The sequence below is a fragment of the Chanos chanos genome, chromosome 12 (assembly GCF_902362185.1).
Source record: "Chanos chanos chromosome 12, fChaCha1.1, whole genome shotgun sequence".
Classification (NCBI taxonomy): Eukaryota; Metazoa; Chordata; class Actinopteri; order Gonorynchiformes; family Chanidae; genus Chanos; species Chanos chanos.
In genome coordinates, this window is record NC_044506.1 from 16117528 (window position 1) to 16139591 (window position 22064).

The 22064-nt window shown below is 40.5% G+C and overlaps 2 protein-coding genes across 2 annotated transcripts in view; both read right to left on the reverse strand.

Moving 5' to 3' along the window:
• Positions 1-11199, reverse strand: part of vps50 (VPS50 subunit of EARP/GARPII complex) — an 87889-nt gene extending 76690 nt beyond the window's left edge. Inside the window, exons 1-4 of the mRNA XM_030788894.1 lie at positions 11098-11199; positions 10257-10325; positions 5225-5347; positions 4259-4330 (exon numbers count right to left, since the gene is read on the reverse strand). Of these exons, the coding sequence (XP_030644754.1) occupies positions 4259-4330; positions 5225-5347; positions 10257-10325; positions 11098-11130 (297 nt within the window). The 5' untranslated portion in view covers positions 11131-11199. The remainder of the gene's footprint in view (positions 1-4258; positions 4331-5224; positions 5348-10256; positions 10326-11097) is intronic.
• Positions 11200-15013: 3814 nt separating this feature from the next.
• hepacam2 (HEPACAM family member 2) lies at positions 15014-21804 on the reverse strand. The gene is made up of 9 exons (XM_030788525.1): positions 21744-21804; positions 18890-19240; positions 18352-18636; positions 17511-17810; positions 16740-16865; positions 16268-16289; positions 16127-16161; positions 15275-15348; positions 15014-15136 (listed from the first exon to the last, which is right to left on the reverse strand). Exons 1-9 carry the CDS (start codon positions 21802-21804, stop codon positions 15014-15016), a joined length of 1377 nt encoding a protein of 458 aa, XP_030644385.1.
• Between the last annotated feature and the right edge of the window lie 260 nt (positions 21805-22064).

Here is a 22064-nt window from a genome sequence, read left to right on the forward strand (position 1 = left end):
ACTCAGTTGAGCAGTGGTGTATGTTAACAGAACTCACAACGCCAACAGCTGAGACTGACTGGCAGTGAAGCAGCGAAGAGCATGTGTGAGTGTGACAAAGATAGAGAGGGGGAGAGATAGAGAAGTGGGGGAGAAAAGTGAGAAAGAGAGAGGGAGAGAGAATAAGGAGGGGGGTGGGTGAGAGAGAGAGAGGTGGGGGGGGGGGGGGGGGGAGGGGTAGTGAGTTGTAAAACAACAGGAAGTGAAAATACAAACCATTACACCTGTAATCAGTTCCACTCAGCCACACAGGGTTAAAGTCATCTGTGCCGTGACACTTTCAAATGGGAAGAAGATGAATGCTAAATTGATATGGTAGTCTAATGGAAACTATAACTGTGATAGGGCCTGTGGGAACCAGCACTGGTTCAGCGCTGTTAGGTTATCTCTCACAGACCAGCACAAACTCTTCCACCATTATGGGTGGTCCATGCATTAAAACTAATATCAGTGCACCACCTGTTGGTGAGTTACATTTCTATTTAAAACAGTAAGCTGTGGCTTTAAGAAAGGATGAGAGAACTCCTTTGAGTATGGACAAACCTTGAGTGTAAGCTTTAATATAAGCTAACACTAAAGCCTTTTTAATGGAAAAAGGGAAAAGAGAAGGTGCCTAAGGATCCGTTTTACGTGAGGTGTGGTTTCAATTACACATGAAACTACATTTCTTCTAGGTATATTATGTATATTACAGTATGCACTAACATACATGGAATTATTACATGGAATCACATATTACAAGGACTAAATCAAAAATTAAACATGTAAATACGTCAGTGCAATACAATGCCATGTACCCACAAAGCACTTACAACCAGGGTTAGAATAGGTATACATCACTGCGAGGCACACCATAACACTAAGTGGAATTCTAACCTGTTTCTCTCCATTAATAGTTTCCTATCGTCATTTAGTTGTGTAGCGTGACAGAGTTAGACGGTGTGGAGTCCTCTGATATGCGCTGTCTGTTTCAGGCAGGCAGGTTCCTGACAGAAGATGATATGTGTGCATGTGCATAATTGTTGCACGAGCCATTCAAAGCGTCGATGGATTCAACGGCGAGACATTCTCGAGAGGAGGATGACTCTAATTAAAAATAAATTAAACATGACCTGCATCACAACAGTAAACACACAACTGTCCCAGCTGATTACGGCTCCGTGCTTTCAAATCACAGACGCAAAAGAACACCATTAACCTGAAAACACAATGATTCTTATAGCGAGAGCGTGAAACCGTGCACTGCATTCATAAAAAATTCAAACCTAATCCTGTGCACATAAGTAAACAGCGTTCTTAAAAGACCAGGGGTAAAACTAAATCATCTAAATCTTGCTTAATTATTAAGTGACGTAAATCTTCAAGACAACAAAAACTAGCCTCCCCGCAAAATCAATTTCTGAGTCCGAACCCATTTAGGTTCAAACAGCTAGACTTATATCAGGGACACTGATTAGTATTGCAGTGCACAAACAGGCTCTAAGTAAACTTCAAGGCCAACTGCAGTCACAGTCAATGGCAGCAAATGGTCATAGTGCATCCTCAAGCAAGTACCATTGCCTGATGTAGAGAGGACCACATTCATGTGCACCCTGGACTACTCATCGGTGTGTTAATGTGTGTGTGTGTGTGTGTGTGTGCACGGCCACAGGCTGATCTAAGAGGCTACTTATTGGCTGTGAACAAGCCCAAGAGCCCCAAAAGCAGGGGACAGCATTCCTTCTAGCCAGGGACACAGTTTTTGTTCAGCCAGAGAACAGTTTTAAAAAACAGTTCATCCCGCCATGCAGTCACTTACAGTGTGATTCGTGCCCAAATCATCAGAGGAATTATCAGAGTTGTGTTTTCCTCATATAATGTACATGTTTTTAGGAGAGCAGGAGTTGTCTGTTGCCTGTCTAAAAATAGGACTGTGACATTCTTATTGTGAATGACAGACACACAGCAGACAAGCAGTTAGCTGGTGAGATGGGTTTTTTGCCAGGGAAGTGTCAGAGCTGCCTGTTAGCGTGCTGAAGAGTAAGGCTGTCAGCCAACTTCCCTTCAGACAAAAGGATTTTCAGAAAAACACACACGCAGCTCCACACACTGAGAATACATCAGGGATATGGCTGTTTTGCATCAAGCAGCCATCAAGATGTCCTGAGATGAGACAGCATATTCGGGGGGAATTAGGGAAAAAGAAATCGCCGACAAAATTTCAATAGAGGACACATAAATAGTTGTCTACGCCTGTTTCCACGAAGAGATTTATTTCCGCGCAAAAACATAGCATTTCAAAGAAGAAGAAGAGGTTCGTCTTTATGAAAGTTATAAAGAGATACAGACAATGCAGTTTCATTCATATTTTGGGGTAAATTCAGAGGGAAAGTGGTTCTGACAGCGAGGAGAAAGCAGCTACCATCTGTTCCTCCTAGAGAACAGTAGGGGGCCACCAGGGGGCCACCAGGGGTCCACGCTGCTGCCAGCGTTCAGTCCCCTCACTCCCCTGCACGAGGAGAGATCAGACTGAACACTGGTTCCCTCAGGGCCACAGAGGGGTTCCTTATCTTTCACCCTGCCAGTGCTGACTGGCTTCCCGCTCTGACAGCACCAGAAAAAAATAAATAAAAAAATAAAAAAAATAGAGGTCTCAGACGAGAGTCAGCCAGAGGAGAGTGTGACATTTGCCCAAAAGAAAGAAAAGGAAAAAAAAAAAAAAGTCAACCCACTGCACATCTTAGACTTCAAGGCGCAGATGAACTAAGGATCACCCTGTGCAGAGGAGTGAGGTTTGCATCACGCTGGGCCCGGAGCACACAGACTAATGCTCGCTGACATCCAAAACATGCAGGAAGGACAGTGCTGTTCCACATGTGACCAACGCATGGGGGAGTCACACCACTGCAGCAGTGCTAAAGAACCAACTGTGAGTTCATATTTGAGCGGCTGAATATCCGGGGTGTGTTTAAATGGTAGTGGTGTGCCGGTGTTGCACGGAAACAAAAAAAACATAGTTCTGCAGTTCACTTTACAGTAAGTGTGTAGCGAACTGCAAATTTTGTTTTTTGCAAGCTTTTCCACCCCCCCCAAAGGTAATACCACAGGAATACATATTGTGGGTAAAGCAGAATATTGCACATTGTTGGTATTTTTGCTCATTAAGAATAGCGTTGATCATCATGTGAAGCCGGTATGCTGTTTTGTTTTCATTTCTTGCTGTGAGAAAATACATTCAACGTGCTTATCGTGCTGTGCGCGTATGCTTCAGGTGAGCAGACGATTAATGACAACAGCTTTAACGACGATGTCGGCCATTTTAAATAAAAACAGAACGCACGGTGCCACTATTCGGAGCATAAATAACATGTTATACTGGAATACATGAATTTAAATAAATGAATAAAGTGGATCTACTCTATAGGCTTCTCTTAGTGGGAACTTGTTTTTATTGCATCGGAGTAACAGTTCATTGCCCTGGAAAAGGTCAGAGCAGTTGGTTGTCCTTTTGCAGTCGTCACGTGTTTCTTTTTCAGCTGAAATGGCATGCTCTAGCGACAGTCTCACGGGGCGAGTTTCGTTTTCTCCTACTCGTTTTTTTTTTTTTTTAGTAATTCGAGGTCAAGTTTAATCTTCTCCCAGTCATTTTCTTGAATAAGTGTGTTAAATTTAAATGCGCTGATGTTAAAATTTACAGTAGTTCACTCGTCGTAATGGAAAAGAGCCTTAAAATAACCGTTGCTCAAGTTTAGCTTTGTTACGCTTGCTTTCCAAAAGAAGAGCCTTGAAATAAAAGGTACTGAAGATTAGTTTTCTTTCATTCTCATTTTTCATTCTCATTTTTGAATTAAATCTGTTCTTTTTGCATTAAATTTCTATATGCATAAATTAAAAAGAAAGAAAAAATGAAGTTCCGACTTCATTCAACTTTCTTTCAAGCCAAACTATGTTGCAAACCAAACCAAACCTTGGCCCACAAAACCAAGGCGTAAACCGAACCGTGAAGAGGGTTAACGGCTATTCTTTTATTAAATGGCAGTTCATTGGGGAGGTATTTTATGAATGGGCATTCACAGTAGGGGCATGTCCAATTACACAAGGCTTGAGTTTATGGTTGCACTTAAATTTTAATTACTTAGCTATTACAAAAAAGATGGGACATTTAATTATATAGATATTTCGTTTTTTCTGGAACAGAGGAATTCTCCTTGATTTATAATGTCACTGAATCCATACTTACAGCTGCCTGCTGCCGCTTCAGTTTGTCCCTGTACTCTTCCAGCTCTTGGAGGTTCAAATCAGGTGGAAGTTTCTGAGGACAGACAAACACAATAAGCTTTGAGATGTGAACACTTATTCATCTGTAAGAGAGATTCAAACCCAAATATAGTCGATATATTATATATCACAGGGGTATTTCTGAATCTGAGAGAGAGCATTCTGACATGAGCTTCAGTGTAGATCCAATAAGCTTTGTCTCTATCCTCTAAACCTCTGACTATAAACAGGAGAAAGAGGCTGAACGAACAAACTTTTTCTCAATTAAAAAACAAACAAACAAATGAACTACACCCTCACTTGGTCGTTTAATGAATTAAATTAAACGTGGTGTTCTTTGTCACGAGGGGGGAAAAAAGCGAACAATCTAGCCCCGCAAAACACGAGCCAAAATAAAGAGCGAAAGAGAAAAGAAAAAAGTCCTGCATAGGAGTAATTACTTTCTCCTTGGCTGAAACTCTCATTTCTGGCGTGGTTTGTGATGCACCGGCAAATCTAATGAGATTTCACACCGCCAGTAAGCGTATAATCCATCAGTCTGGGGTCGAACGCGAGCTGCGCATACACTCCTGAAGCTGCTTTGCACCCCGGTGCGCGGTTGCACGGTAAACGTGCGCCCCAGTGAACGCGAGGGCCAAGACGCGCTCTTATTCCGCCAGCAGAGGAGAAACTCCACAATCATATCAGCACGTTCCAAAACCGTGCCCCGTTTCTCTGATTCCACTACTGTTTTAGTGGGAGGGAAGACACTGTGAGGTGTGAGGCTGTGTGTGTGTGTGTGTGTGTGTGTGTGTGTGTGCGTGCGTGTGTGTGTGTGTGTGTGTGACAGTGGGAGTGGGAGTGGATGACGGAGAGTGCTATTTCGGGTTTAATAAAAGAGGTGAAAAAAAGGGTAAGGGACTTGCGAGTGTGACACATATCTACACACCTCCAGCTCATATTGCACCATATCAAAGGAGTCACTGGAGAAGTACACCTCCTCAATGCTGTCGATGATCTCCTGCTCCGCCTGAGGATCAATGGGTTGTTCTCTCAGCTCCCTTAACTCCTCCTGTAAGAGAGAGAGAGAGGAGGGAAAAATGTCACATCCTACTTAAGTGAGCACTGACAGCGTAAAGCATCTGGTTTCTGGTACACTACCGTGGGAGAAAGATCCCTGAGTCTTTTGAAAGCAGGGGAGAACATTGATTTTTTTCCCCCTCCTATTTGCCTTTACGCAGCACATTCAAGTCTGCAGATTAAGTTTTTTAAGCCCTCTTCCCTAAGGGGATCCATTCATTGGCTCTAATGAGGACAGAAACAGACACACATCAATATCACCAAAAACACATCTGGCATTAACAAGGGTTTATTGCTTCCTTTGAAGAAAGATACTGAGAGGCAAGATGAGAAGCACATGATTCAAATGACGGTGATGCAATCCTACAAAAATCAATTTTGGTAAAGACATAAAGACAAGAAAAGGCCAAAAAGAACCAAACAAATCAACAAGGACAATTGACTAAATTTCCAGACTGAGTCTGAAATGAGACACTTTACCGAAATCTACCGCAAAAAAAAACAGTTCAAACGTTAATGTGATGCTGTTCTGTCCTCTTCGCCCTGAATGATGCTCTCAGTAGACATTTACACAGGGCGCAAGGGCAAGAGAACTTCTCCAAAAACTAAAATGCTTCCCAGAGCCTTACACGTCATAAACCATTTATCCCATGACGCATTAAAAAAAAAATGCACAGGCACCAAGCATTCCTAGAACACACCTCTATACACTACATACTCAAACCACACATAAACAAACAAGAGGAGGCCAGATGGGGAGAGAGAGAGAGAGAAGAAGAAGTTGGTTAAGAAAAGGAAGAGGTAATGGGAGGTCTTTCCTCTGCTACGGTGGGAGGAGACAAAGCCCCACAGGGGAGGTGTGGGTGGGCGGTGGGTTTAAACACTGCGGTTCTAGTGAGGAAGGGGGCGGAAAGGGATGAGTCACCAGTCACTGGCAAAGGCGCAGGAGAGGAGGCAGACGAGCGTCATTTTTAGGCAGGTAGTATTCTCCAGTGAATTTTAAACAACAGTTTGCTTCTTCTCTCCCCCCCCCCCCCCTCCTCCCCACCTGCTTCTCACTCGTTCCCTTCTTCCCTTCTGCCTTATTTTAAAACAGTTCCCCTCTCTCTCTCCCTCTTTCTTTTTCTCTGAGGACCCCTTCCCGTTCGGTCGAGGAGGGAAAGAAGGAAAACGCAAGTGTCTTTTATTCTAATGCACTTTTCATAAAGCCGGCGAGCGAACCGAGTCGCAGAGGTCAAGTGCTTCGGCCGCCGCCTCATTTCCTGCTGTATTCACACGGCCACGTCGATTTCGCTGAGCCGACCAGGGAGACATCTAATTAAAACGCTTTCAGCGCTTTGCTCCAGTTAGGTTTGAAGATCCACACATAACAACATCCATAAAAAATTACAACCTCTTTTTTGCTTTATCTCCTGTAAAACACAAAAGAGGGACAATAAACATCTATTTGCACATAAAAGATTGCTGCCTGATGCGTGGCACGAAATGAAATCAAAGCTCTTGTTGATGAATTGAAGTGTTACGCCGTGTACCTAGCCCAGAGCTAGGACAAAAGGGCACTGCATAAAGGATTTGAAAGAACAATAGCAGGTAAGGATGGAGTGTTTATGAAGCTTGAGATAAGTGAGGCATGGCACATTGTTTCCTCCCTCCAAACATATTTCCGTCCTCTCGCGGCCAAACCGTATCAAGCGTCTGTGACACAGCATTTGAATATTCATTCGCCTTGAGTCACGCGTTAGAAGTGTCCTCAACATCCACCTGAAGGTTAACGCCGTTAACCGAGAGAGACGTGAGGCCGTTTCTGACTGACCTGTTCAATTTAAGGCGACTGTCTATATTGAAAAACTCTGCTTCTTATAGCTAATAAACAAGGTCAAAGGTCAGTCTTCACCTCACCATGTCAGCAACAAACGCCGACAAACAGTTTCCCAATTTCACGTAATGTGTGATGTTACCAAAGTAATTGAATTTTGGACGAGGAAAATAAACCGTAATGATACGAATTGGACCGAGGCTATAAAACGCAGTTCACCTCCTGACATTTCCATCATACTTACTCCAGCTCCTAGTCAGCTCTTTCAGAACCAAGGCAATTCCATCTGTACCTTTAACCGTATGACTTTATCGCCATCTACTGGGGGATATGTGAGGAACAGGAGTTATAGAACAAGCCCACTCAACAGCCAGGGCAAGAGAACATATCAAAGAAACACTTTTTTTTCTTTTTCCCAATAGTCTTCTGTAGTGAAGAAAAATGGAGAAGGGATAATCCTTTGTCACCAAATGTACGTTTGTGTCATGCAGAAAGACTTTTTTTTTTAAAGTCTTTGTGAAACATTACTGTCAAAAACACTGGCTGGATAAAAGCCTGAGTGACACATTGAACTCCACGTCACCGAAAAAAAAAAAAAGAAGAAGAAGAAGACAAAAGAAAAGAAAAGAGAGCAGCACAAATATCTCATACAAAAAGCAGCTCCAAAAATAACAGGCTTGAGAACATCCGAGCCTCGGTCATGACTTTTCCCCTCACGCCACACTCGGGTTCGGCCCCATGTCAGACGTCAATGATTCCCAGAGAATCTGATAAATGCTGGGCACATAATTAGAGTCCTATGCCAGCAACGTATTACCTAAAATATGAATATTCCAAAAATCTTGCTCAGCTCAGCAGGTCCTTCACTAATTAATCAGTATTGGCTCCCAACCAGGCAGGGCAGCCAGAACATGTGGGCTAACTGCAGGTTTACCGGGACCTTACAGATCAAACACCTGCAGGACCCTGCTGGTCCACCGTCAGGCTGACGGGAGAGTGTGTGCCCTTTCCCTGCTCTGGTTCACTTTGATTTACCCTTCAATCCTTCACTCTCCATCATACTGCTTCCCCCTGATGAGTGGACGACTACACAGACACTCTATGTTCAACACGGAGCCCAGAACTGGAACCTATATTACCTACATTACACCGTGAGAGTCACAAATACAGCATTTACTGCCAAATAGGAATCATTACTTCGCTTGGAACCAAAGAACCTCATCTAGTCTTTATATTGACACGTTTAGAGGATATACAAATTTTTTGCAAACATTTCTGGGTTTGTTACTTTAGCCAACTCTCGAGCTTACTCTGTAAAATAAGGGGTTTTTTTTATAAGTAAACATCAACACTTGCAATACTGCAGACTTCAAGAGGAACAAGCAGAGAGATCATGTTACAGAGAGAGCATCTCACAGCAAGATGAAATTAAAAAACAAAACAAAACGTGTATCTCATTAAAACACCTGCACTGTGGAAATGCACGACCAGAATTTCAAATCTCCCAGAAAGGAAAGGCAACAGCATGACAGCAAATAGCTAGCCTATTATTTTTGAACACATCAAAACTTGTGCGTCACTCTCTTGCTTACTGTGTGTGTGTGGCCTATTTGTTTCAATGATTCAACACTTTGCTTTGGCCTGAACTGCATCCAAAGAGTGTCATAGAGTGATGAAGATAATCCGCTTGGAACCTATACCAGATGGCCTTTTGTAAAAAATTATATTGTTACTTTGCATCCGGAGTCAAGCATGACATGATAAAAAATGGCCTTTTCAGGCGAACAGGCGTGTGCTTTGTTTTTTTTTTTTCCCATTTAAACACAGACATTAAATAAGGTAGCCGCTAAAAAACACTTGATAGGGGAGTGGATCAGAAAGCTTGTACTATTACAAACTTCAACAACGATCCATACAATCAGACCAAAGCCTGTATAGGCCATGATGACCGAAATAGATCCTTTACAGTCTGTGGCCACCTCTCTCTCAGCTTCCAGCCAAACCGACTGCAGCAAAACCCGAAATGGCGGAAATTAAAACGTCCTGTTGAATTAATGCTCCCCTGTATCACCCAGGAGTGCAGAGAAATAGAGTTAGGCCGATTCCAAAAAAACATTTACCCAAGTGGATGAAGGTCAAAATGCACAAAGTTACGAGTAGGCCTATACTTCAACCTTTTCACGACTTCGAAAGAGCTGTTAAAATGCTGGCAGCTTTTTGCTTTTCCAAGGTTCTAACAAATGGAATATGGTACAAGTTGTTAGGAACAAAAGTTGAGAAAGGTTAAACACAGCATGAGTCCAGTCCATTAGCGGTGCATTGCTCTGCCTTGCGGCCTAAATGATTGACTGCATCACCCCTTGAATAAAAGAGAATGAGCCAATACCTCAAATAATGGCTTTCACTGAACTGTATAGGCTTCAAGACTAGCAAATATCTTGGAATCCAATGAAGTCTTTTAACAGTGGATAAATGCAGAATCTTCGCTGTTATTAAAGCACAAAACCTCTGACGCAAATCATTTATAAATCTGAATCATCCTTATCTTTTTTCATTTATAATCCTCTCAAAGACAGACACAAATCAATAAAGTATGTATGAAAAATGTTTTTTTGTATTGGCTGTTCTCTTGGTTTTTCATTAAAGATGATCTATTCTTGACAGTTTCTGTCTGAGGATACTCCCATAGACAGTAATTTAATAAACAGCTCTAAAATTCATCAACTAAGACATTGAAAAAAAAAAAAAAAAAGAAATAAAACAACAAGCAAATCTATGCTGTTGTGAAACATGTAGGCCTGATAATTTGCAATGTGCAATGCTCTGCTATTTCTGTAACTGAAATGTGTTACAATCATTAGAAAAACAACCAGTAGCCCAAAATCATATACAACTGTCCCAAATACAAACTCTTTATGGGTCACCATGGCATGCATTAAGATTTAAGAGAAAAACACTATAGTGTGTATCTGCCTTCCTTTGCTCAAATGCATATTCTCTGATACACAAAGATAAACAACACTGTATCTCATAATAAAATAAATATAATATATTTAGGCCATGCCTGATTGAACTGATAGCTCACCTTGCTGGGGATCCTGAAGTTCTCTATAGGACTGATATCCGCCATGCTTTCTTGGGGGCTTTTAAGGCCCTTACATGGAAAAAGAAACACAAATGAACAATATCAGTGTTGGCCACGCAGGCAATAGGATCACTTGTTAAAGCTGTATGGATGTGTGTAGTAGGCGATTTGAGGGAGATGGCCCAGTGGCCAACAGAGGAGAGGATCTAATGGTCACTGACGGTACTTTATAAAGTATACAGGGGGATGACAGGTTAACAAGAGTGATGCATTTTGGTCATTTTGCTAACAAGGGGATGGCATCCACTCCTCATCGCCCTACAAATCGCCTACTGGATGTAAGGCACACAACTGTGCATGAAATACGTCTGATGTCATCAAAGAGCTTCAGAACCTCACAGCTTTTCCTGCTTTACGTTCCTTATTCCGCTATACCACATTTCATTTGCTAAAACTGTCTATTGCAGGCAAACAACGAGATTGTTTAGACCGTCTTATTTATCAAGCATCAGTGCACCTGCCTGTCAGTGAGGTGACTAGTGATGGTTAGCCGCATTAGCAAACATTAGCCACCTCAAAATAATCACTTTCTCATTCGCCCATTTATTTCTGACGCTATGTAGTATTATGTCCATTGTTTATAAAGCATCGTTACCATTCAGCTTCGACACTGATACAGGACTAAAGGCTTGGTACCAGTGTCTGAGTTCCCTGAAAGTGACTACCTTGTCAGCTGTCAAGATGCTTCAACAGATTTGCGAAACGTTCTTTTCAGTCTTGTAATTTTCCTGACCGCCATACAAACCAAACACGGCATACATTTTTAAAAGGTGCCACTCACCTGTCGAGCCATTAGAGACTTAATTTTCTGCATCTTGGAGTAATGGAAAGAAGAGGGCTCTGAAAACAACCTGAACAACTGGGTGTAATTCTTTTTGAAAAAAGCTTCAGTTCCTGAAATAAGAGACTGCAGCCATGTTCTTACTAAGTCATGTGATATATCCACATTGTAGTGCAGTCTGGAGCCTGTGGTTCGCGACGGCAGTGGAAGTACTACGTACCCCCCTCATAAACTACATTTCCCAGATACTAGAAAAATTGTATTTGTTGTATTTGTGTTATTTGTACATACTGCGATATGACAAGCCAAGGTTGAAAGTCACAACGGTGGCCAGAATAATAGTAAAAATTACTGTACGTAGTTTATCATTTCTAATTTCGTAAACATGACATCCCCGATTTTGATACAAAATATTTTTGCAGCTCAGACTAGATAGCAGTTACCTGTTGCTCTGTTTTATCCAACTGTCGTCTATCTAATTATTTTCTTTCATGTCAAATAGAGTTTACTTTCAAACCCTCTACGAAAGAGCCAGATTAATTTGAGAATGTGACGTCTCAGGAAGTACTTCGCTGACTTAAATTGCAATTTGCATCTGGCACTGACGTTTCAACAAGTTCAGAGCTGCCAGTCTTTCGGTTATGTCTCGTCTCCTGATTCCTCTGGTGTATTGTGCAGCGCATGGTAACATATGATGACGTTCTCGTCAAAATTGTTTCTTCTTCTTCTTCTTCTTCTTCTTCTTCAGTAAGTTGTTTAACAGGTGTGTTTGGGGTACTAATTTTTACAAACTGTAACAAAACCTGCAAACACCACAATGTAAAATATGTTACAGTGTAGTTATACCTACATTTCAAAGGACTTGAAGTTTACAGTTCACACAGTTAACAAGTCCAAATTTACGGTGTTACAGTGATTTTTTGAGGATACAATGTGAAGTCGATTTTCAAATAGTAAAACCCACTTCAGACATTTCGAATGGTTTGTTATCCCATCATTTCATCATTTCTATGCCTGATTCTACGCTTGATCAAATATCTACTATGTTGAATCATGATTTCGAAGTTATTACTGGGGATTGTATCGCCAGTATCTCAGATATAGTTTATAATTTACTAAATGGGTTAATAAAGAAAGACGAAAAGAATTAATGCGTTGCAGAACAGTGAAGTGAGGGTTTTCAAATTACAATCCTCTAACTCCACTGACCCTGAGTCTGCGGTACTCCTGCGGTTGCGTTCTGATCCCGTTAAAATGTACTGAAAACATGCAAACAGCCGTTCACCCTCTGAGACTGCAGGGGGCATCGGTACACCCTCACCCCACCCCCTATGAAATGGAGAAACATCTCCTTGCCAGTAGGTGGCAGTAATTTTCTAAGGATGATCTGCCCTGTGAAGAAATACCAGTCATTTCTACAAGGCACATTACGTCATCTCAAAGAATGTAACTTATAAGAGGAACAAAATTATTCCAGATCTGTGATCCATTAGCTAGACCTTAAAATGCAAAATGAAGACATAGACTTGAGGTTTGTCCAGAGGGAAGTATTCTATTCATTAGCTGCGCTGATGTTTATGCAAATTATTTAGAGTTAATGTGTACAATGATCAACAATTTCAGTGTGTGTGTGTGTGTGTGTGTGTGAAATCACACACACACACAGTTAGTCCAGAGGTATGGACAAGCATTTAGTTAGTTAGTCCAGAGGTATGGACAAGCATTTAGTTGCATTAGTTGCATATCAGCATATGTAATAGAAGTGTTTTTCACAGTATGTAACACACACCCCCCCCCCCCCCCCCCCCCCCCCCCCCCCGTTTATGGTTATTGTTGCATTGCTCTGAGAACTGTTTATACTAGTTATGTCTGTTTTCTGAAAACTCTCAGCCCCATCATTCTCATGTAGTGTTATGTGTATGTGTGTGTTGCGGCCCTAAGTCCTCTCACCAGTTTTTTTATCCCCTGGGAGACATACAGTAGTTTGACGGCAAATGGATTAAACAGTACTCAGGCAATGGCATGCTCCTGGTTTATGGCTGTCCTTACATCAATGATGATTTCCCTGTCAAATGATGGGAGTGGTTCAGGCTCCAGGCTGCAGAGCTGTTTGTCATAGTGCAGTTCTCTGGATCCTCCCCAAAAGCATACACAGACTGAACAGATGGTCTCCTGGTAATGAGTTCCCATCATAAAGATTGCTGACATAAAACATAATCCAGTCTGCACAAGGGTTATAGTCTATTGTTTACAATCTACCTACAAGTATTAGAGTTCGAGACACTCTTGTTCCAGGAACCCGACAGTGTTTTGAATGATTTCTTTTTTTTTTTTTTTTTTTTATTTCATATGTTTGTGGTCAGTGTAGGTAACCCGGCACATCAATTATGTCATCTCAAACTCCTCGAATTCTATTCAGTCTGCCAGTCAGTACTGCAGTATCATAGCAATGTGTCAGTGATCCTAAAACACAAGCCTGCCTAATTAAATGGACTCTCGCTCATTCACCCCTACAACACATGGGGCCCAGTCACTTCGTGACTCAAAGAAACAGCATGCCCAGGTGGAGAGCTCACTGCCACAACCTGAACCTTCTGTTGTGTTTTTCATCCTGACTGCTGACATGACGCCATGTGCTGAGGACACTCAGTGTCTGCCATTTAGACATTACCTCATTTCAGTAGAACTTGCAGGGTCAGTTTCTGAGGATGATGTATCGATTTAATATTCACATCACGTTGTTAGAAATCTTTATTTTGAAAATAGAAAAAAAAATGTTTTCAGTTGTGATCAAAACAACAAAAGTTCTAAACATTTATAAAGAAAAATGAATAGATGATGAATTTGAAACTGCCACACACTGTGACATAAGTTTTTTTTTGTTGTTGTTGCTGTTGTTGCTTTTTTTGGTATGAAATGTATGAAAAAGAACATATGAAAAAGAACATAAGAGGCACAGTTCCTAAGACACTGAATAAAATGCAACGAAGAAATACAGTATTTAAAAATATAGCATTAGAGTAAAAATGCATACATATCATTTACACATTATATTTCAAGGTAACAACCTTGTAGAGGCTAGTGTGTGCTAGGTATCACTGTATCAATTAATAAACACTTTTCTGTCAGAGTTTCAGCAAAACAGGCAAACCAATGTTGTTTCCAATATAATCCAAAACAAACAAAAAAAAATCAGCTTATATACACGTGCAACATCAACTAAATTTTGACTGATTAGAGTTGTGTAAATGACATCATAAATGACATCATGAAGTACATGAAGATATGAAGTACAAAAGAAAATGAACATTATTTACAACATTAAATAAATATTGTGAACATGTTGATGAAAGAAAACAGATTCAGCTCAAAGGACTACAGGATTGAGGCCTTCATTATGAGACTCATTAGGGACATGATACATAAGCCGACTATCATCTGTTTCAAACTCAGCGATTAGTAATGACATTAATGTATCAGCTGAAAAAAAATAAAAAGTAACTCATAACTGCTTTGGAAAGAATGAAACACTGGTGTGCCAGTGATGCTCTGTGTCATTAAAGCTCTAATCTTTTCATCTCCATGAAAACGTTGTACGTAGTAACTCCAAACGACATCATCATTTCTACATGTGAAAGAGAGCACTTAGGCTGCTATTGAATTGTTTTTGTATCATCATTTTGTGTCCGTAAAAGGAGTTAGACATGCCCTGAGGGTATGGGGAGACCACTGCCATGAATTATAAATGTATACCTGGAAAGTGCTCTCATGTTTTGATGTTGCAGTACTTGCTCAAGGAAGAAGCCTCATACACATCCTTTATTAAATCTAAAGATATATATATATGCACACACACACACACACACACACACATACATATTTATATATATATATATATATATATATAAAGAAAGACCTAACTTATGTCTGACTTGAGCAGACTCAGAGTTGGGTTCTCTGGAACATGTTTGATGACATCATAGATGGTGGTATGCAAATCTTTGAATGAATCGAGTCGTGCAAGAGACCGGCAGGATGCCTATAAAAACATGAAAGAGAGAGGAAGAGAGAGACAGTGAGAGAGACAGCGAGAGAGAGAGAGAGAAAATAAAGTCATTTTTGTTCTGATGGGGAATCTGCGTGTGTCATAGACACAGAGTCTCATCATGTGTCTTACCTGAGTTGATTCCATTTTCCCAGGTATAGCAACGAACTCATAGATACCAAAATCTTCAGTTGCATCCTCATGGCCTGTCAGAACAGAACACTTGCACATGAATTACCCATGACCCTAATTAGTGCTTAACCATAGGCCCCATTGCAGAAGAATGCACTTATTTATGTTTAGAGTATAGGATTTTACCTTATATAAGTATTGTTACCTCTCATGCTCATTTTACAATGTCTCATTTTATATGTCTAATCTGGTTTATATAAATGTTGTGTATATTAATCTATAAATTATTTTTTGCCAATATTTTGCCAAAAGGACACGGGTTCTCTATACCTACTAATATACACAGGGCTTTGTAAATACCGATCCCTTTCAGAGGCAGGAAGACCTGCATGAAAGACCATATTAGGGCAATTATATTTATTTTCTGGCTTGTCACATGGTTAGGTTCCATCTCAGTGGCAGACATCTGATAACATCATGTCTTTGTGTTTTTCCCCTTGTTTACATGTGTGAGATATTACTTTCGGTCTGAACATAGAGGGACAGCTATTTCCTGATGTCAGTCCATTACCTACTACTTGCTATTACTTGTAAACAAAAAGCATTTTGTCAGACATCGAGTTTCACTAAATGTCCCTTTGCGATAAATTCGTATGGATTTGACTTTGTGAGACAGAATTAAAAATTGATTGAGTTTGTGAGATGGTCCAACAGAAATAAAGCTAATGCGATTACAGTAATTGTTTTTGTCTGAGGAGTTTAATAGGTTTTGTCTGAAAGGAGGCTATGTACACAGCCATGCCTGCCAACAGATAGGCAAGTTGGCACATAAACAATGAGATGAAATCCTACCTGAACGATGGGGCTTCTTTGGTTCATTTATGGGCCTGAAGAGTAGGAGTGGAAAATATTAATGATTAGAAGTCACTTCTCTGAATTAAAGAGGTAAATATTTGCTCGCAAAGGGCAAAAAATAGGTAGCTACTCTCTTACCTGCTGTAGATCTTCATAATCACTGAAGAAAACAGGGCAAAAAAAAAAAAATAATGATTTGAAATGACTGCACATACATTTCATTTTGAGGATTATAATTTAAATGAATAGATACATTTTATGGACCAAGTGCTCTGTAATCTATAATCATATCATATTTATGATGTACCTCAGGGGTTGTCTGAACCGTAAGGTTGAAACAAAAATAAGACTAGTTTTCCCTTAGAACTAATGCTGATTTGTTTATAGCCTGAATACATGTACCAGTTTTCATTTTATAATTGAAAAATTAACATGTCAGTTTGACTCCAAGCAAAAGAGTTCTCTAGATCCAGCTCTGGGCGTTATAAGAAGCCAAGAGTGAATATGGGAATAACACTTGGCAACAGGTTACTATTTCATTACCATAAACCCATATCTCAGTCATTTAAAATGGTAAAAAAAAAAAAAAAAAAGTTCATCAGTTAGCTACCTCTTTTGGGATTACACGTCTTTCTGAGAAACACAAACAGCATGCAGATTATGATCAGCAAGGAGGAGATGGCAACTGCAGCAACGGGGGACACAGCGCTTTCCTCCCCAACATGTTTCTGTTGCCCTGAAATGACAGTTCAATAGCTCAGGATCATGGTCTTTAACCCTCATCGAAACAAACAAATAAATCCATGTCTTCTGTCAGTGAGCGTAAAATGTTATGGGTTCAAGGCAAGAATCCAAAATATGGAAGTAAAAAAAGATCAGACTAATCTAGGCCTTCGGAATGTTTTAAAACAGTTGGTTACTGTTTCTGAAACATATTGACCGAAAACAATTTCGGTGCAGGAGACGGAAACTGTGTTTTTCCATTCTGAAACCGAAGCCAACCGGAGCTGAAGTCACACAGAAATCTCATAAGCAGTAAAGCACAGTAAACAGAGAGAACACCTGCTGTCCTCTATTTACTTTCCAATGAAGCAGCAAGACTTAAACACAGGACACAGTGATATGCACTTAGCAACTGAAAAAAAAAAAATTGGACCTTTGCATTTCCTTATCAGGAGAATGAATTTTGAGCAGTGTCAGAGTTTGATTTCAAACGTCAAAGAAAAACATTAGGTATTTACAAAGATTAGATATTTGTAGATGCTTTGAACCTAGTATATCCCCCAAACAATATCTCACAAATTATTGCAAAACATTTAGAACAGTACACAGTTTCCCTTCACATCTGAACGCTAACCCGAATGAACACTGCCCCACTTACCGACGCCAAGGCTAGCCACCACTAAAGTAAACCGGGTCTCATCCTGCTTCTTTGTGACATTGTTGAATGCTCTGCACAGGTACTCCTTGGCCTGGGCCAGTTCATATGATGTCACACTAAATCGTGGGCCGGTCATGATGATCTCGGTCCCATTGTTGGTTTTGGAGATCCAGACACATGTGTTTGGAGGGTTGGAATCGGCCAGACAATCAAAGAAGACCAATTCCCCGGGGTTTACAGTGAACACCGCTCCTGTTCTCAGACCCTGTTCTGAATTTACTGCCAAGTTGTATGGGCCATCTACAATTCAGAGAAGACAGAAATATTTGAGTTGCAAAAGAAAACACTTCAGACACATTTGAGTTCAAATCCAAACAGATTTGAGTTGGACACAAGCTGTCCAATTCAGCAAGCTGTGGTTATCTGTGACCTGACACATGGTACAGAGTGAGAGGATGTCTTCATTTGATAATTAAATAGATTGTCTTCTTCTTGCTCTTGATCATTTGCTTGCTGTTGTTATTATCATTATTGTTGTTGTTGTTGTTGTTGTAAGTAGTAGGAGTATTAGTAGTAGTATAATATGGGTCTATATCACCAGTAGTGATAATGTTGGAATAATATCATCTCACGCTATGAGCAACCTGTCATACCAACAATACACAAGAGAAATCAGTCTCATTCTTTCCTGCCTAAACTGAAAATTAGTGTCCTCAAAGAAAGAGGATTTAAGAATTTCAAAAAGAGGATGTGTCAAACTTGGTTAGAACAGCCTGCAGTTATGAAATGGAGGACAGAAAAGCCAGCGGTTGAACACCCTCGAAAAAAAAACTTCACTCACAGAACACGTCGAGATTGACAGAGTGACTCGTTCTGTTGTTGATAAGATTCTCAGCAGTGCAGCGGTACTGGCCCATGTCTTCTTTCCGCACCGGGCTGATAAACAGGATATCATTGTTCTTGGAAAATGTGTAACGTGGATTAGGTTCCAATGGTTTGTTATTCCTCTTCCATGTAAACTGTACTTTATTTCCAGTCTCCACTAAACACCTCAGCGTTACATTGTCTTTGTCCTCCACAAGCGCAGACTCTGTGCTCTTCTTGATGACAGGAGTGGACACAGGCACTACAAGAGAGATAGAACATATCTGTTTTAAAAAACTATAAATATCAGCTGCTTTACCTCTCGTCGTAAAGAGTCAAACACGAAGGTGTCATCTGACTTAAGGGACTACCTATACATACCTATAGGTACTATGAGTCTACTCTTCAAGTCTTCAAATCAGTCAAGCTGTAATGCCCTTGAAGTCTTCTATCGTATCAATCTAAGACATTTAAGTTTTGATTCAGTGTAGTCGATTCCTTGGAGTATTTCTTACCATTTACGGTGATTTCCACAGTCTTCTTGAACTTCACGAGGCCAGGTCTTCCCGTGATATTGATATTAACCTCCAGCTGATATCGCCCCTCTGCTGCTTCATCCAGGCGTTTGATGGTCAGGGACATGGGTGGACGGTACACAATATCCATGTCCATATTGGGGATGCCAGTCTTCTCATTAAAGGTGATTAAATGGGTGGGGTTGGGCTCAAGCCGGTACCAGCTGCCCTGGAACTGAACTTTCTCCAACCCAAAGTGGGTCTCCACATCCAGGTAGAGAGGGCTTCCCTTTATCCCGTGGATGAAGGGCGACACTTTGATGTTGACGTTTGGTGAGTGTGAGGTAATGCCTGTGAGGAAAAAGATATGAAAATGAGGTACTTTGCTTGAACAGTCGGCCTTCAGGCTGACATAAACACATAAACCAACAAAACAGGTAGCTTGACAAACACGACTTAGTTGTTGAAATGTTGACAGGGCTCATTCACACATCAGTGAATCTTTTATCTTTTTTTTATACAGAGGTACTTTAAATTCATGAGTGACATGTGGGTCTCTCACCCAGTAGAAACGGGATAATTTCATAGAGTTTCGTCTGAGATGACACTGTGCCACAACCACACTCTGGAGTTTCAGGGAGTGATGTTTACAGTGACAGCAAATGGCACTTAGGAGACACATCATTGCACGTACAGTGGTCTGAAGCTTTGAGATTACTCTCTCAAGTATTTATCTGCTTTTCACATTTGAACTCCAACAGGCTAATCTGTTCAATAAGAGGTTACGAGATACACCTGCCTGTTGTTTTTAGCCCTTACCCTAATGCTGAATTTGCATGTACCAGATTATATGACAAATCGACAAAGGCTGCAATGTTTCTCATTAGACGGATTTTCACTGGTTAACACGTGAATGTGAAACTTTAGATAGGCAGACAATTTGTCTTTTTTTTCTGTGGTAGTTTTGATGCTATCACACTGTGTATTGCAGATAAATGCTTTATACACTGGACCTGCTATATATACAGCAGATGACATCATACCCTGTCCTTTGCCTTAATCAGTGTATCCTGTAACTGAACTGGGCAAACATTTACAAGGTTTCCAGTGAGTGTGACCAAAGACAAACCTATGTCTAATTCCACCTGAACAAGTCTTTAAGTAAATACATGGGCAGGGTGAAGAAATTGTTTCGCATGGAATTGAATCTTTTGCTGTCTCACAATTGGATGTTGACTCTTGTCGTTCTTAGTCTGAACCCAGATAAGAGAAAACATAATCACCTTAAGAGATAAACAAAAAGTACCATAGTAATCTCAGTTTATTTCACTCAACGAAACAATGTCTATTGTCTATTGTTTTCAGCGCTTGAGAATGTCACTTTACCCTCTAATTTTCTTCTAACCTGCCTGAGGAGTGCACACTGTCAGAATAACACAGGAGTAGGGGAAGGAGAAAAGGACACAAGGCAATGGACTTATCTTTAATGACAGCTGTGTGTCTACATTGTGTTGCCAGGTAAGTTTGCGTGGCTGTAGGCAGGTAGGCCGCCTGCAAGTAAACATACTCCACACACACGCGCGCGCATGCACACACACACACACACATGCACACACACCCTCCTCCTCGTCTCTCCCCAAACACATGTGCCAGTGCCCCTTGCTCAATTATATTAGGCCTGCTGACTGGTAATGTTGTTCCTTACAATAGATTACTGTGTAGCTTCTGTTATGTACTAAATAATAAATAAGGACACCCCTATAGGATGCACAGAGGGTGGTTGGGCGGGTGGAGCCCAGGCTAGAAGTGTGCCTCTGTTTACGCCACACTAAACCATGGAGCTCTCTTGAATGTGTCAGAGTGTGCTTGGCCCACTCTTCTCCTGTTGTCTCCAAACAAGCTGCAGATTGTAGTGGTGATAGGGATAGCAACAAGAGATTAGCAAAACAATGGGCTTTTAGGTAAAGAGCTATCTTCATCAACAATTAAAACCCTGGCACCTCCAACACAAACACATTTATCGGCCTATTCACACTTATGAAATGCTATTGTTTTGGGGCAGAAATAAATGGCAAGTCCATTTTCCTCCTCTGCATCAATTTATAATTTCATAGATAAAGCGCTTTGTTTGTTCAGGCAATCGTGTGATGAGTCAATGAGGATATATGGGAACTCATAGATGTACACTTTATTACCAAAACTGTCTTAATCAGACGCTTGTTGTCCGTTTTTTTTTTGTTTTGTTTTGTTTTTTTTTCCATTTCTGTGTTATAATGTTCAAAAATAAGAGCATTTTGTCATAGGAGTTTCCCTGTTGCTTACTGAACTGTACATAATCTAGGAGATAGACTATATAGTGTCTAACAAAACCGGTTGTTCTTTTTTAGGAATGACAAACAGTTTTTAAATTTGCAAAAACTACAAACAATTTAAAAAGGCAAAAATGGCAAAATACTCTGAAAATTATATTTCACACATTAGAAGATCCATCAGCACTGGGAATCTCATATATCAATTTCACTATTTCCTACATTAAAAAAACAACAACTCTGAATTGAAAAATTAAAGGTACAAAAGTATTTAGATAACTAATTTACAATTTAACAACAACAACAACAACAAAAAAAACTTTAATTACACTTAAATGTCTGGATTCTTTTTTTTTTTTTTTTTAATCTATCCCATCACAATTTACCCCAAGTCTTTTAACTTCTCTCTAAGACAACAGTTGTTTTGAACCTCGTTTGTATTTGCTGTTCGGACCTGATTTGTATTACAGTATGGGCACTGCACTGGTATGTTAAGGCTGTGTGATATGAGTTTTAACAAGTGAAACATAAGAGTATCCACTTACCAGAGACAAACAGGAGAATTGCATAAGGCAGCAGAAACACGGTGCTTCCCATAGAGTCCATTTCTACATGCTGTCCTTAAGGAGTTATGTTTGGCTTATGACAAGTAAGGGGAACTGGTGACAGCATTTGCCAGGGAAATTAGAGGAGCCAACACAGGCTCCTCCCATGTGATACAAATCATAGATGTACACCTGGCAGGGACTTCCAATGGCCGACGCCCCCACTGAGGGCCACAGATGCAACAACACCAACACAGATGGATCAACTTTTACTCTAGAGCGACAGCTTGGCAAGAGCATTGCAGCATATCTGCACACATA